At 40.2% G+C, this 16,532-nt stretch overlaps 2 protein-coding genes across 3 annotated transcripts; both read left to right on the top strand.

Annotated features, from left to right (window-relative positions):
* The first annotated feature begins 794 nt into the window (after positions 1–794).
* LOC139575907 (protein lin-7 homolog C-like) lies at positions 795–5,772 on the top strand. Its single transcript, XM_071401345.1, has 5 exons — positions 795–953; positions 2,255–2,373; positions 2,893–2,964; positions 3,051–3,260; positions 3,797–5,772. Exons 1-5 carry the CDS (start codon positions 917–919, stop codon positions 3,962–3,964), a joined length of 606 nt encoding a protein of 201 aa, XP_071257446.1. The 5' UTR covers positions 795–916; the 3' UTR covers positions 3,965–5,772.
* Positions 5,773–6,758: 986 nt separating this feature from the next.
* LOC139575028 (large ribosomal subunit protein P2-like) lies at positions 6,759–8,928 on the top strand. 2 transcript variants are annotated; one of them, XM_071399946.1, is made up of 5 exons: positions 6,759–6,986; positions 7,745–7,868; positions 8,021–8,069; positions 8,210–8,305; positions 8,811–8,928. In XM_071399946.1, exons 2-5 carry the CDS (start codon positions 7,746–7,748, stop codon positions 8,885–8,887), a joined length of 345 nt encoding a protein of 114 aa, XP_071256047.1. In that variant the 5' UTR covers positions 6,759–6,986; position 7,745; the 3' UTR covers positions 8,888–8,928. The 2 variants fall into 2 exon arrangements, with proteins under 2 accessions (XP_071256047.1, XP_071256048.1); XM_071399947.1 differs by having other exon boundaries at positions 6,904–7,056.
* Positions 8,929–16,532: the final 7,604 nt, after the last annotated feature.

Below are 16,532 nucleotides of genomic sequence, written 5' to 3'. Positions count from 1 at the left end.
TTGACTGGTGAATTCCTTGGATGGGCCATCTCAACCCTATCCCATCGACACAGGTAGGTGTCCCATGCCTAGAAATGGATGGTCAACATTCTCTCACAAAGGATACCAAAATATGCCTAATTGTGATAATAAAATATAACAATAAAAGTGCATTCAAGGTATATTCCGTAAGATTTTCACACACAAATAGCACTTCAATTCTTGTATATATCTATAGTACTCATGAAATTGCATTTTATGAGAGAAAAATCACTTTTCTAAACATCATTTGAGGTATCCTACCAAAGTATAGGCCTACATAATGTGTTTACAAGTCTCCTATCACAACAAAAACATAAACATTGGGTCAACAGTCTATGTCCTCAGTTTTGCCGTTATGATAAGGTAACACAGTTTAATAGATAGTAATGAGTAATAGGCCTATGTAGTGTTTCAGCTTTCAGAAAACAAATGCCCTATTGCTGTGAGAAGTGGAAATTAGTCAATAGAAATGCATACATTATACAAGCACTGACAGAGATCAAAATTACGGTTTTAAACATATTGAAGCAACATTGTAGGTTTACGAAGACATTTACAAATAATTCAATTTGGGTTATGAATAATGATCAGATAAAACATTTTAATAACTATACATTAATATCTATAATTTAAATAACCATTAAAAAGCTGTAAATATTGCAGGTTATACATTTAGGACACCACATTTTCTAAAATATCAAACAAAACTTCAGTGATATATGACTTCTCAGTTTTTCCCCCATCTTGGATTTGGCACATCGACCGTATATTGCGCGGATTGCGTGTCCTTGACGCAACAACAATCCCCGTCAATACAGCTCAAATCTGTTTATCGCCGAGTGGATATTTTGCTAGCCTGATAATTTCTCCGGAACAGTGCCGGATTTAGGCTATTATGGCGTCTTTGGGGGAACCTGTTCGACTGGAAAGAGGTAAAACGTCAAATTACACAGATTGCTTGATCAATAATAATAGTTAAAATTATGAAAATACACACACAAGCTTAACAGATGGCTAGCTAGTTAACGGTAGCTAATCTGGAATTTAATTTAGTTAGCTAACTAACGTTAGCGCAAGTCATTTAATTTAGAAATAACTAGCCCATGTACAATCATCTCTCAAAAGTCGAAAGAAAAATAGATTATTCCAATATAATCCGCTTTAGTTTTCAGAAAGACAGATGGGCTGAGTTGCTAATGTTGTAGCCAGCTAAGGTTAGCTAATTTAGCTAACAAGATAGCCATCCTCAAGGCTGGTAGTAGGTAGTTTGCAGTGGTACTTAAGTACAAATACTTTAAAGTACTACTTAAAAGTATTTTAAGTCGTTTTTGGGGCTATCTGTACTTTACTATTCATATTTTTGCCACATTTTTTTACTTCACTACATTTCTAAAGAAAATAATGTACTTTTTACCCCATACATTTTCCCTGACACCCAAAAGTACTGGTTGCATTTTGACAGGAAAAGGTCAAATTCACACGTTTATCAAGAGAACATACCCTGGTCATCCCTACTGCCTCTAATCTGGCGGACTCACTAAACACAAATGCTTTGTTTGTAAGTTAATGTGTGAGTGTTGTAGTGTGCCCCTGGCTATCCATAAATACAAAAATTGTGTCATCTGGTTTGCATAATGTAAGTCATTTGAAATTATTAATACTTTTACTTTTGATACGTATATTTTAGCAATTCAATTTACTTTTTATACTTAAGTATAGTTAAACCCAGATACTTTTAGACTTTTACTCAAGTACTATTTTACTGGGTGACTTTTACTTGTCGTTTTCTATTAAGGTATCTTTACTTTTACTCAAGTATGACAAATGGGTACTTTTTCCACCACTGGTAGTTTGTAGCTTCCTAGTAATGTTAGCAGTTGCACCCAAACAAAAGTTCAGCGTCTAGTATGTAGCTCAGTAGCTTGCTAGGTTAATTTGAAAATTTTGCGCCCTAAAGCCCAGACTGTTACTATGTTGAATTCTACCATGTGTTTACAAGCAGTGTGATGAAGATTTGGTAATGATCAGCTATGCCTGTATTGTAATACCCTGTGCATGGACAGATTTACTGCATCAATCTACAAAATCAAAACCAACAGACTCCATTACTCTTGTGCTGGAGTGTTAGATCCTCTGCCTCAAGCAATTATTTCCCAAACCAAAGTCTTTAAATCAATGTAAATTATTGGTAAGATCTCTGACGGTGGGTGGTCTCCATGTTTTCTCCCCACAGACATTTCTCGAGCCATTGAATTGCTTGACAAGCTCCAGAGGACAGGGGAAGTGCCACCCCAGAAACTGCAGGCACTGCAAAGGGTCTTGCAGAGCGAGTTCTGTAATGCTGTGCGAGAGGTGAGCTGAGACTATGCCATTAAATGCCCATCACACCCTTCAAAATTCAACTAATTTGGCCAAATCTGGACCTGAAGGCCAGAAGTACTGCTGATTTTCATTCTCACCCTCCAATCAGTGTGATTGATTCAGACCTGGGGCACCAGGTGAGTGGAAAAAAATAGCCAGCAGTACTCTGGACCTCCAGGCTCTGATTTGTGTACTTGTGTGAGATGGGGCTGACACAGACAGGCCTATAAAACATGAAATGTTTGATTGCTGCCTATGGACTAGTTAGTTGACTTCTGATGTAAGATTTGTCATTCCTTCAGTGTATCATAAAGCATTATTTTCAATGTAGTGTTGTGATTATAAAATGAGCTATCCAGTTTGAGGATTAATTAATAGCTTGGAACCCTGGACAGCAAGAACTACCAGGATTACCATTTTTAACATGCCAGACTTTTTGAAGGAAGTCATTTAGCTTAGCAGTTTGCATTTGACTAACCTTCTTTCTGCCTTTTCTAAACAACTCCTTAGGTGTATGAACATGTGTATGAGACAGTGGACATTAATAGTAGCCCTGAAGTCAGGGCCAATGCCACAGCCAAGGTATGTCACAACAACAACAACCAATATTAAACAACAACTCTGTAGGCAACTCTGGGTTAACAACCTTTTTCTCTCTTGCCTTGTAGGCCACTGTTGCAGCGTTTGCGGCCAGTGAGGGGCACTCACACCCTCGCGTGGTGGAGCTGCCTAAGACGGAGGAAGGACTTGGCTTCAATATAATGGGAGGGAAGGAACAGAACTCTCCTATTTACATCTCACGCATCATTCCTGGGGGAATCGCCGACCGCCACGGGGGCCTCAAGAGAGGCGACCAGCTTCTTTCTGTCAATGGGGTGGTACGTGTTGTTTATGCAGTCTCTGGCTGTGTCCGAATACCCGTACCTGCGTTCTAAATAGTAGGCATTTTGGGAAGGCAGATTTCTTTGTTGTTGTAGTGGTATGTGAAATTTTGAAAATTGAGTATGCTTTAAAAATTCCAGGATGTCCTACTCATTTTGGATTTTTATCTAGTAGAATTTGCTGCACGCTTGAGGAAGAAAATCGTATTTCGAGGCCCACGTGTGTCTGACAACAGTTGATAAACAGCTGAGGAGACGAGCTGTACCGAAATGAATGAATGTAGGGAATCAACGCAATTGCGCATTAGATGATGTAGGATGAGCCTAGTATGCTGTTATATTTTGCTTACTGCATTTGTTTTTACTAAACCCAACGTTCTAAGTAGTATGATTAGTACACAGTATGCAGTGTAAGTAAATAGCAGGCAAACCAGATTTCGGACATGGCCACTATCAATATACATTTATCATATTCAGTCACCTAATTTTGTTTGTTATTTTAATTAATCCTCCTTTTATCTCTTTCTTTCCAGAGTGTGGAGGGGGAGCACCATGAGAAAGCTGTGGAGCTTCTCAAAGCTGCCCAGGGCACTGTGAAGCTGGTGGTCAGGTACACTCCTAAAGTCCTTGAGGAAATGGAATCCCGCTTTGAGAAGATGAGGTCTGCAAAGCACCGGCAACAGAACAGCTATCCCCAATAGTGTTTTTTCATCACTGGCACACAATTCCCTTATCTTTTACCCTCTTCCAGCCATTTGTCCCAGTCACAATTTTAACCTTCATCTAAAACTTAGCACACTACGTTTAGTTTGTATCCACATATATTATATTTCTACCTTTTCTACAACCTACCCCTTCAACTTCTGACACTGTCCTCCACACCACGACTCAAGGCAAACACTAGATTTATCATATTTCTACAAGTAGTTGGTCATTCACGCTTTACATATGCATTACATTTTGGACTGACATATTGGATGCCGTTTGAGGACCTGTGAGACCCACCACAGAGGTTCATTGATTGAAGAGGTGGTATTTTTTTATTTTAGTACAGCCTTTATAAAGTGCCTCAGGGCAATACAAATGTATTTGAACTTGTACTGTCATTCAAATTACAAAACTAAGCTCAGATGATTCAACACTTCAATGCCATGTTTACCAAGCATTTGCAGGAACGCAAACGTCACACCTGCTATTTTTGAGAGCGAGAAGAAACTGGTAGTAATAGAATACATTTGGGATATAAGCGGTATAGAATAAATATTATTGAAGGAATTGTGTGTTGTGTGTAAATTGATATAGACATTTTGTGTTTACCAGTATATGAAGGCTAAATGGAGACTGTTATGTTTTACCATTGTCTCTGTTTCGTTTTTTCCCTCCTGAAAATAACAGGTGTGATCGTTTTGGTAGATCTGTGTTTAGTATTCTAATCTAAATTCTAAATTGTTAAGGAATTAAATAATACATTCGCTGAATTTATTTTTAACCTCGTGCTGATGTTTTCACTGTCTTACAAACTTTAAAAAAAGATTTTGCTGTCTCATAAAATATTCAGCAACTTCTAGCTTTTGCTTCCCATGAATCATTTAGATTATTCAAATGCGTAGGTTTTCAGTGGGCTGGGAGAAGGCTTTCTAAGATGCTGTGCTCTCTTTTAAAATTCAGATAACCTTTTCCCCTTATGACTGTAAGGGGGGACAGTATACAATTTTGAGACCTGAGGCAAACCTGACATTTTAAATATTTCAAAAGAGCAATAAGTCAGAACCTTTTGAAACCAGAGGGGTATTTCACGAACAGGGTCAGTGGATTTTGAGATTCCCCAAGAATGCTGCTTTCCCATGGTAATTTTAGTTTTTAATTTCTTTGAGTTACTTTGCTTTATTCACACTTCAACGGTGTGGCCAACTCATTCAAGGTGGGTTTACAGTAGGTCGGCCAACTTGTCGCAGCAACGACAAAAACATGCCATTGTTGTCCAACATCAACTGATGTTTCCAGAAAGTATAAATGAGAAAAAGACAGTATTGCACTACCACCAGCATGGTTGTTTGAAATAGGGTGCTACCTGCTATCTTTCAACGTGAGTAAACTCATTATTGAATGGCATGCATTAAAACATGCATGTAATCTACTGGTATGTGAAACCCACCTTCATTAATACAGTTCATAATAAAGACCAATAACGTTGCTATGCTGTTGCTAAGCTGTGGTTGAGTTAACAAAGCCATATTTTTGGTTGCTGACTTACAGGTTCGAATAACTACTTGTTGAGCTATAAAATTAGGTACATGTCCCATTTGGGTGAACTATCCCTTTAAGATGTGAACTTAATTTGATTTAAATTCCAGATATTATGTTAATTTTCACCTGAATAGCATAGTTTGTATTTTATCTTATGATGGTCACTCGTGAATGTACTGTGCAATTCCAGTTATATTGATAAAATTAGATTTAATGTTTTTTTTGCTGAATTGAATAAAATGTATTCTTCTAAATCATGAAACATTTTGTATTTCCTTCACTCTAAAGTTTTCTTCACTTCATAAACAAATTATTCTATGTTCTATTCATTCTTTTAAAAAGATGTGTAAATTAAGCAAAGGCTTAACAGATTTGGCACCCCATAGCAAGTTGGTTACATGTCAGCTTGCCCCTTAGTATGATTACTGAAATGTTGTCCTTGTGACTGACATGAATGGTTTCAACAGAATGTTCAGGACAGTTACCTTGCCAATTCCTAGAGCTTTGTGAAACACCCCTCAGGTTTCTACCCTCTTATATTTTGGAAGGGTCAATAGAATATTTTTCTAGGTGTTTTCTTTTGATATTTTAATTTTTTACAAGGGATTTTCATGAGAGAAAAAAATCCTGAAATTATTTGTATTCCTTTTCTGACCGTGTTATATTCTTGTTTTGAGTACCAAGACCAAACTTGCAACATTTATGAGAACTATTTGATATCATATTGAATGTTTGCTTGTTCTGGACTGTTAGGTCTACTTACAAAATGTGCTGCTCTCAGGTTATTCTGTTGATTTGTATTGTTTATTGTGTTACAAAAACTGCACAAAATAAATTATACCATGAAAAATGTTTTAATTTGCTTATTTTTATTCTCAACTTAAATAATACTACCATAAATTATATTGTGTAATTCCTTTAACACGTGTAGTTTTAACATCCTTTTTGTTTAGGAGACCCACATTTTTTGTTTGATAACTTTTGAAGATGCCATATTATGTCATATTGCCAGAGGCAAGAATGGTACTATAGTAAGGGTTATGTACCATTTCATAGAGTATGGCACTATGTTGGTACTAATGTAGTCCAAATTAGGTGTCTGTTCTATGGTCACAGCACAGTCCCAGCTCCGTCCGTCCAGTTATTGACCACTGAGAGTCAATGGCACTTTGCTGGACTGAACAGTGGCCCAATCACTTACATGGGGCGTATCATTATCACCATGTAGTGATTCCAGTTTCCCTAAAAAAAAAAAAATCTGACATTTTTCATTGTGTTGCCGCCGCCCGGCCTCCGGACCATCTCCTCACTTCGCCTTGCAAATCAAGTGCACCCTGTTGTGAATTTTCTCCTCCAATCAAAATTCATTCGATTTCCCCGCCCATCAAGCGTTTTTCCGTTTCCCCCCTGCTTTGGAACTTCCTTTCCGCCTGTGCAAATCTCGTCGTGAACACGCATCTGCTTTCTCCGTGTCAAGTGAGTGTCTTCTAAAGGAAATTTAGTACATATACACCCTGTGAAAATAAGTCCAACACGGCACCATAACGTAGGCATTCCCTTCAAATATTTGTCTTACCCTTAACCTAAAATTGGACAGCAAATAATGTATTGGAGAGGAGCATGCTAGCCAGTTCGCTTGCTACCTAACAGCCATGACATGTCACCATGTGTACTCGCTCTCACTGTTGCCTCAAAGAAACAAGGCCCAAAACTGTAGCTAGTTGATTGGTAAAATTACTTGCGAGGGAGTTTTTCAATGCCACATCTTCATATTCTGATTGAAGAAATAACAGTTATCAGTGACAAACTCACCAACTGGAACTTTGTGGACAGTGCGCTAGCAAGCTCGACTAGCTAGCTAATTTGCTAACCTCAGTTATCTAGCTAACGTTACCTAGTTAGCTAATCAATCAGATGTTTTGAGCAAGGCAGTGAGTCCTAGTCTTTGGTAAAGATGCTCAACCAACCTATTTTTTTCTCACTTAGATTATGGAGAAGGTGTCTAAATATCACTCTTGAAACAAATGTATAATAGGTGTTTGTAGGCCTAGCTACTTGATGCTCTGTGGGTATGACATGGAAAAGTCTTCATTGTTTCTATGTTATAGGGTTATACTGCGAAGTTCCCTTTGAGACGCATGTGTACTTTTATTTGTCTAAAGTAATATAACTGTATTGGTATTTTTTTTAATGCCTTGTTTTTTGTTGTAACTGCATCATGATCTGTATTGCAGAATGCGTTACGTTGCTGCATACCTACTCTCTGCCCTTGGTGGTAATGCCAGCCCACAGGCTGCTGACATAAAGAAGATCCTGGAAAGTGTTGGCATTGAGGCTGACAAGACACGCATGGAGAAAGTATGTTTAATATCACATGTTTTACCTTATATCAGTATTGAGTAAAGGAAATGCATGATTTGTGTGTTTTGAAAGTGGAGTTATATCAGAAAACAACATGCTTGCAATCTCTGGGCCACTAATTTCTGACCCCTTTTTCTCTTCCCCTTCAGGTTGTCACTGAACTTGGTGGCAAAAATGTGGAAGAGGTGATTGCCCAAGGTGAGTTGCAGAACTGTCAATGCATAATGAAAAGTCACTGAAGAGAACACATCTACTTAAAATTAGAACCTGAAATAGTCAGTCTGGACTAAGAACAATATAGTTGTAATTAAATCAGTTAACTGTAATTTCTCTCACAGGCTATGGTAAACTGGCCAGTATGCCAGCAGGTGGTGCTGTGGCAGTGGCCAGCTCAGGTGGAGCCGCTGCTGCTGGAGCAGCTGCCCCCGCTGCAGGTGAGCATACATCAGAGCCCACATGAGTGTTCTAGATCCTTGTCAAGTTGACCTTTTGGATGTCCATCATTTTTCATGCCAAACTGGGCGTAATGCCATATTATGAGGTGTTAAATTTATAGATATTGATGTGCGGGTCAGCTCAATATCGATGTGGCACTTGGTCAGGCAAGCTAAAGCTTATTTGCCTTTACTAAATACATGGGAAATGTTATAGTACAGACCAAAACAGTCTCAATGCAAACAGCATTAAAACGGTTTCATTGCTAAATGCATGGATTTTTTAAATTGGTGGGGGTCATTATTTTTATTACATCAAGGCTGGTAGAATGGGGCCATTTTAAAAACAGCAGGTCAGTTTCGGATTGATAAATGGCTGATAAGCGCATTACTAGTACATAAAGGGTAGTTTATTTTGGTTAACTGTTTATTATATTACTTTCACTAGAGCTGGCTGTGTTTTCAGACAATTTGTATGGTTAATTGATTACTTATCTCTTTACAGCTGAGGAGAAGAAGGAAGAGAAGGAGGAGTCTGAAGAGGGATCTGATGACGACATGGGATTCGGCCTGTTCGACTAAACTTGTTCAAAATCTGAAATAAACTTTGTAAAAAAGGAAAAGGCTAAATATTCCGTGTATTTTCTTCTTTGGGTATTTTGCTTAATGAAAACTTTTTTTGTTTCCATCTGGACACAGCCACTGAAGCAGTTGGGTGCTGCATAGCCCTTGATGACTGTTCCATTACATTACACAAGTCATTGGACGAGGGCGTCTTCTGTACTGGGGGATTTTGGTAAGAGCCATGGATGCTCAGTTTGATCATTAACACGCATCACTTGCGGTAGTGTTTTGGAAGCAAAAGGACCTTTCAAATTAGATAAATGTAATAAAGGATTAAATGAGACCCACTGTTGCGCTCAGGCAATAATCCAAGATGGTCTGTCATTGAAAATAAATGTTATGCTAGAAGTATAATAACTATGTGGATGATTGCATGTTTTCTTATGTGATCTAAATAGCTAGTACTGTGTACAGTATAGTATTCGTGTTCCCACACGAACATGCAGTATCTCCGTGTTACAGCGTGTGTTTACGGAAAACAGAAATTGAAGTTAGTCTACTTACTACCTGTGCTAATTGGCCATCTGCGTCTCCTAACGTGTGTAAATGGATGCTACAAACGGGTTGTCAATGGAAAAATACTATTGGCTGCAACTTAACTGTACAGCAAGTGTATTTTGCATTTGTGAAATTATTTTAGGATAAGAAAGTACGGATTATGTTTAGAATTGTACAACAATTGAGAATTGGTTTAGGTGAAGTATTTGGCTGTTTAGGCTTCCAGAGCCATATCGCCTTTAAACAACATGTGAGGTCCTTGGACTATAAGGAGCAATGTTAGCAACCTTTAGTCAATGTTTGGACTTGGTGCTGCAGTGCAGCCATGTAGGGGTGAAGGTGCAAGTAGTCATTTGCTTGCTACTGTACATTTCTTAAAATCTACTTCTATTTTGGGAATTATAGTCAAGGTGTGTGACGGTGGTATTGATTGTTGACTAATTTGACTGCTACGACAATGTTTTCGGGAGTTACTAGTGTGGTAGTAGGAAAAAGGTTAAATTCATGGATAAAACAGCAGATAGCGCCATTTACCCTTCTGCTACTGGCACCGTCCAGAAACAACCCCAGTCTCACTAGACACGTCTGAAAGTCTTGAATGGGTACTATAAGAAATGTTGAGCTCATGAGTCTGCAGCTACTCTTCCTAAGGTCCACATAAAATGACTGGCTAATACATAACAGTAATAGACAAGTACATCACAAGGACAGAACTATGTACACACATTTCAAATCCCATTTTATTTGTCACGTGCCGAATACAACATGTGTAGACCTTACAGTGAAATGCTTACTTACAAGCCCTTAACCAACAATGCAGTTAAGGAAAAAAAAGAGAATAACAAATTAAAGAGAAGCAGTAAATAACAATAGCCGGGCTATATACAGTGGGTACCGGTGTCGAGGTAATAAGTACAGTCGTGGCCAAAAGTTGAGAATGACATTAATTTTCACAAGGTCTGCTGCCTCAGTTTGTATGATGGCAATTTGCATATACTCCATAATGTTATGAAGAGTGATCAGATGAATTGCAATTAATTGCAAAGTCCCTCTGCCATGCAAATGAACTAAATCCCCCCCTCAAAAACACCACAAAAGGACCAGCTGACATGTCAGTGATTCTCTCGTTAACACAGGTGTGAGTGTTGACGAGGACAAGGCTGGAGATCACTCTGTCATGCGAATTGAGTTCGATTAACAGATTGAAAGCTTCAAAAGGAGGGTGGTGCTTGGAATCATTGTTCTTCCACTGTCAAACATGGTTACCTGCAAGGAAACACGTGCTGTCATCATTGCTTTGCACAAAAAGGTCTTCACAGGCAAGGATATTGCTGCCAGTAAGATTGCACCTAAATCAACCATTTATCGGATCAAGAACTTCAAGGAGAGCGGTTCAATTGTTGTGAAGAAGGCTTCAGGGCGCCCAAGAAAGTCCAGCAAGCGCCAGGACCGTCTCCTAAAGTTGATTCAGCTGCGGGATCGGGGCACCACCAGTACAGCGCTTGCTCAGGAATGGCAGCAGGCAGGTCTGAGTGCTTCTGCACGCACAGTGAGGCGAAGACTTTTGGAGGATGGCCTGGTGTCAAGAAGGGCAGCAAAGAAGCCACTTCTCTCTAGGAAAAACATCAGGGACAGACTGATATTCTGCAAAAGGTACAGGGATTGGACTGCTGAGGACTGGGGTAAAGTCATTTTCTCTGATGAATCCCCTTTCCGATTGTTTGTGGCATCCGGAAAAATGCTTGTCCGGAGAAGACGAGGTGAGTGCTACCATCAGTCCTGTGTCATGCCAACAGTAAAGCATCCTGAGACCATTCTTGTGTGGGGTTGCTTCTCAGCCAAGGGAGTGGGCTCACTCACAATTTTGCCTAAGAACACAGCCATGAATAAAGAATGGTACCAAATCATCCTCCGAGAGCAACTTCTCCCAACCATCCAGGATCAGTTTGGTGACGAACAATGCCTTTTCCAGCATAATGGAGCACCTCGCTATAAGGCAAAAGTAATAACTAAGGGGCTCGGGGAACAAAACATCGATATTTTGGGTCCATGGCCAGGAAACTCCCCAGACTTTAATCCCATTGATAACTTGTGGTCAATCCTCAAGAGGCGGGTGAACAAACAAAAACCCACAAATTCTGACAAACTCCAAGCATTGATTACGCAAGAATGGGCTGCCATCCGTCAGGATGTGGCCCAGAAGTTAATTGACAGCATGCCAGGGCAGATTGCAGAGGTCTTGAAAAAGTGTCAACACTGCAAATATTGACTCTTTGCATCAACTTCATGTTATTGTCAAAAGCCTTTGACACTTATGAAATGCTTGTAATTATACTTCAGTATTCCATAGTAACATCTGACAAAAATATCTAAAGACAATGAAGCAGCAAACTTAGTGGAAATTAATATTTGTGTCATTCTCAAAACTTTTGGCCATGACTGTACATATAGGTAGTGTTATTAAAGTGACTATGCATAGATACTATCAGAGAGTAGCAGCAGTGTAGAAGGGGGGGGGGGGTGCAAATAGTCTGGGTAGCCATTTGATTAGGTGTTCAGGAGTCTTATGGCTTGAGGGTGGAAGCTGTTAAGAAGCCTCTTGGACCTAGACTTGGCACTCCAGTACTGCTTTCCATGCGGTAGCACAGAGAGCAGTCTATGACTAGGGTGGCTGGAGTCGGACAATTTTTAGGGCCTTCCTCTGACACCGCCTGGTATAGAGATCCTGGATGACAGGAAGCTTGGCCCCGGTGATGTACTGTGCCGTATGCACTACCCACTGTAGTGCCTTGCGGTCAGAGGCCCGAGCAGTTGCCATACCAGGCAATGATGCAACCCGTCTGGATGCTCTCTGGTGCAGCTGCAAAACCTTTTGAAGATCTGAGGACCCATGACAAATCTTTTCAGTCTCCTGGGAATAGGTTTTGTCGTGCCCTCTTCACTACTGTCTTGGTGTGCTTGGACCATGTTAGTTTGTTGGTGATGTGGACCCCAAGGAACTTGAAGCTCTCAACCTGCTCCACTGCAGCCCCGTCGATGAGAATGGGGGCGTGCTCGGTCCTCTTTTTCCTGTAGTCCACAATCATCTCCTTTGTCTTGATCACGTTGAGGGAGAGGTTGTTGTCCTTGCACCACACGGTCAGGTCTCTGACCTCCCTATAGGCTGTCTCGTTGTTGGTGATCAAGCCTACCATTGTGTCATCAGCAAACTTAATGATGGTGTTGGAGTCGTGCCTGGCTGTGCGGTCATGAGTGAACAGGGAGTACAGGAGGGGACTAAGTACGCACCCCTGAGGTGCCCCCGTGTTGAGGATCAGCGTGGCAGATGTGTTGTTACCTACCCTTACCACCTGGGGGTGGCCCGTCAGGAATTCCAGGATCCAGTTGCAGAGGGAGGTGTTTAGTCCCAGGGTCCTTAGCTTAGTGATGAGCTTTGAGGGCACTATGGTGTTGAACGCTGAGCTGTAGTCAATCAAATCAAATGTATTTATATAGCCCTTCTTTACATCAGCTGATATATCAAAGTGCTGTACAGAAACCCAGCCTAAAACCCCAAACAGCAAGCAATGCAGGTGTAGAAGCACGGTGGCTAGGAAAAACTCCCTAGAAAGGCTTAAACCTAGGAAGAAACCTAGAGAGGAACCAGGCTAGGAGGGGTAGCCAGTCCTCTTCTGGCTGTGCCGGGTGGAGATTATAACAGAACATGGCCAAGATGTTCAAATGTTCATAAATGACCAGCATGGTCAAATAATAGTAATCACAGTGAACAGGTCAGGGTTCCATTGCCGCAGGCAGAACAGTTGAAACTGGAGCAGCAGCACGGCCAGGTGGACTGGGGACAACAAGGAGTCATCATGCCAGGTAGTCCTGAGGCATGGTCCTAGGGCTCAGGTCCTCCGAGAGAAAGATAGAGAGAGCATACTTAAATTCGCACAGGACATCGGATAAGACAGGATAAATACTCCAGATATAACAGACTGACCCTAGCGCCCCGACACATAAGGGATATCTTCAACCACCAACTTACCATCCTGAGACAAGGCCGAGTATAGCCCACAAAGATCTCTACCACGGCACAACCCAAGGGGGGGCGCCAACCCAGACAGGAAGACCACGTCAGTGACTCAACCCACTCAAGTGACGCACCCCTCCTAGGGACGGCATGGAAGAGCACCAGTAAGCCAGTGACTCAGCCCCTGTAATAGGGTTAGAGGCAGAGAATCCCAGTGGAGAGAGGGGAACTGGCCAGGCAGAGACAGCAAGGGCGGTTCTTTGCTCCTGTGCCTTTCCGTTCACCTTCACACTCCTGGGCCAGACTACACTCAATCATAGGACCTACTGAAGAGATGAGTCTTCAATAAAGACTTAAAGGTTGAGACCGAGTCTGCGTCTCTCACATGGGTAGACAGACCATTCCATAAAAATTGAGATCTATAGGAGAAAGCCCTGCCTCCGGCTGTTTGCTTAGAAATTCTAGGGACAATTAGGAGGCCTGTGTGAATGAATAGTATTCTCACATAGGTGTTCCTTTTGTCCATTTAATATAAGTATACCCGCTTTCATACATTTATGCCTTCATAACCATGTGATTCATAGACTACTGAATGCAAGTGAAGCATACAAAAATCTAAATACAAAAACGAGATGTGTTGCAAATAGGCTGCTGACACTGCTAAATTCCCCTGATGTAAATAATGCTACCATGTTCCTATAGTTACCACCCTTAATGGGTATCCTGGGTATAGACTTTTACAGTTACCACCCTCAATGGGTTTCCTGAGGTAAGATGCAATCTCTTAAAGGTCCAATGCAGCCGTTATCTCAATATCAAATCATTTCTGGCTAACAATTAAGTACCTTACTGTGATTGTTTTCAATTGAAATGGTCCAAAAGAAACATATCTTAAAAACTTCTTATGGCTGAAGGGGCAGTATTGAGTAGCTTGGATGAAAGGTGCCCATATCAAACGGCCTGCTCCTCAGTCATAGTTGCTCATATTTGCATATTATTATTAGTATTGGATAGAAAACACTCTAAAGTTTCTAAAACTGTTTGAATTATGTCTGTGAGATTAACAGAACTCATATTGGCAGGCAAAATCCTGAGTTAAATCAAAACAGGAAGTCAGAAATCTGAGCTTGTATGTATTCACCAGAGTCCCTCACCAGAGTTGTTGTTATGCTTCTGCTCATATAAAATTAACCAGAATCAGATGGGAGTTTCATCTAAGGTTTACCTAAAGAAATCCCCTTGAGCTATTAATGATGTTGCACTGCCTAGGGGTTGCACTAGATGTCAACCATCAATAGAAATTATAATGAGACTTCTATGACGTTGTGGGAGAGAATGATAGCAGAATCAGTCAGGTGTCCATCAAGCAGCCATTTTCTGATCATGCTTTTTCCTCGTGGAAGTCACTTACGTTCCATTGCTCACGAAGACAAGAAGGAATACTCCGGTTGGAACTTTATTGAAGCCATATGTTAAAAACATCCTAATGATTGATTGTGTACTTAGTTTGAAATGTTTCTTCGACCGGTAATATAACTTTTTGAAGTTTTTGTCCGATATAACGCTGACCAGAATTAGCATTTGGATATGTAAACCAGACGCGCTAACAAAAGAAGGTATTTGGACATAAATAACGGATTTTTTCGAACAAAACAAACATTTATTGTGGACCTGGGATTCCTGGTGTGCTTTCTGATGTAGATCATCAAAGGTAAGGGAATATTTATCATATATTTTCTTGTTTATGTTGACGCCATCTTTGCGGCTGTGGTGTTTTACTTTTGAGCGCCGTCTCAGATTATAGCGTGGGTTTCTTTTTCCGTAAAGTTTTTTTGAAATCTGACACAGCGGTTGCATTAAGGAGAGGTATATCTATAATTACATGTGTATAACTTGTATTATCATCTATATTTATGATGAGTATTTCTGTTGAAACGATGTGGCTATGCAAAGTCTTGATGTTTTTGCAACTAGTGAATCTAGTCGCCTCAATGTAAACTCAGATTTTTTGATATAAATATGAATTTAATCAAACAAAACATGCATGTATTGTGTAACATGAAGTCCTATGAGTGTCATCTGATGAAAATAATCGAAGGTTAGTGATTAATTTTATCTCTATACTGGTTTTTGTGAAGCTATCTTTAGCTGGAAAAATGGCTGTGATTATTGTGGTTTTGTGGTGACCTAACATAATCGTTTGTAGTGCTTTCGCTGAAAAGCCTATTTGAAATCGGACACTTTGGTGGGATTAACAACAAGATTACCTTTAAAATGATATAAGACACATGAATGTCTGAGGAATTTTAATTATGAGATTTCTGTTTTTTGAATTTGGCGCCCTGCACTTCCACTGGCTGTTGTCATATCGATCCCATTAACGGGACTGCAGCCATAAGAATTAAGAGCAATTCCTCAAGCAATAATTTTGCTAGGACTGTCTGGGGGTGGTCTGAGTGGGGAGGGGAAAACAGAAAACTAGCTGTTATTGGCAGAGAGGTTTGGAACGCTTTCTTATTGGTTTATTAACTAATTTGTCAACAGGCAAGCCAAAACTCCATCCCACCAAAACAGGCAGAAATTTCAACTCTTACACTAAAAGGGCATTATCATAATTTTCTACAATTTCACAGTATTATTCCAACCTCATAGTGTGGAAATATATAAAACACAGAAAATCACGTTTTTGACTGCACTGGGCTTTTAAATTTGTAGGACTTTTGTTACAGCTACCACCCGCTATGGGTTTCATTAGGTAAAATACAACATTGGCACCTCCTCCACACTGACTAAAGGCGTCTGCATGCTTCCCAGCCAAAACAGTTTGTGCATATATTATGACGACATTTTGGTTCGTTTTGGACTTCGGCAAGGGTTTTTTCGGTTGTTCAGGCACACAACATTTTTTCTCGAGGCAAACCGAAGTCGGTAGCCGACTCGTCTGTGATTGGTCAACAGTAGGGATTCTACAATGAAGTGCCTGTTGTCATTCAAAGGGAGACGACTCCTTCTCATGCACATTTTTTCACTTGAGAAATACTGCACCAAACATTCTCCTCTGCAAAAAATGGCAAAATTATGTTATCTTAGATT

The sequence above is a fragment of the Salvelinus alpinus genome, chromosome 5, assembly GCF_045679555.1.
Source record: "Salvelinus alpinus chromosome 5, SLU_Salpinus.1, whole genome shotgun sequence".
NCBI classification, from domain to species: Eukaryota; Metazoa; Chordata; class Actinopteri; order Salmoniformes; family Salmonidae; genus Salvelinus; species Salvelinus alpinus.
The sequence above is the reverse complement of the archived record's forward strand: the minus strand, read 5'-3'. Positions and strand labels throughout refer to the sequence as shown.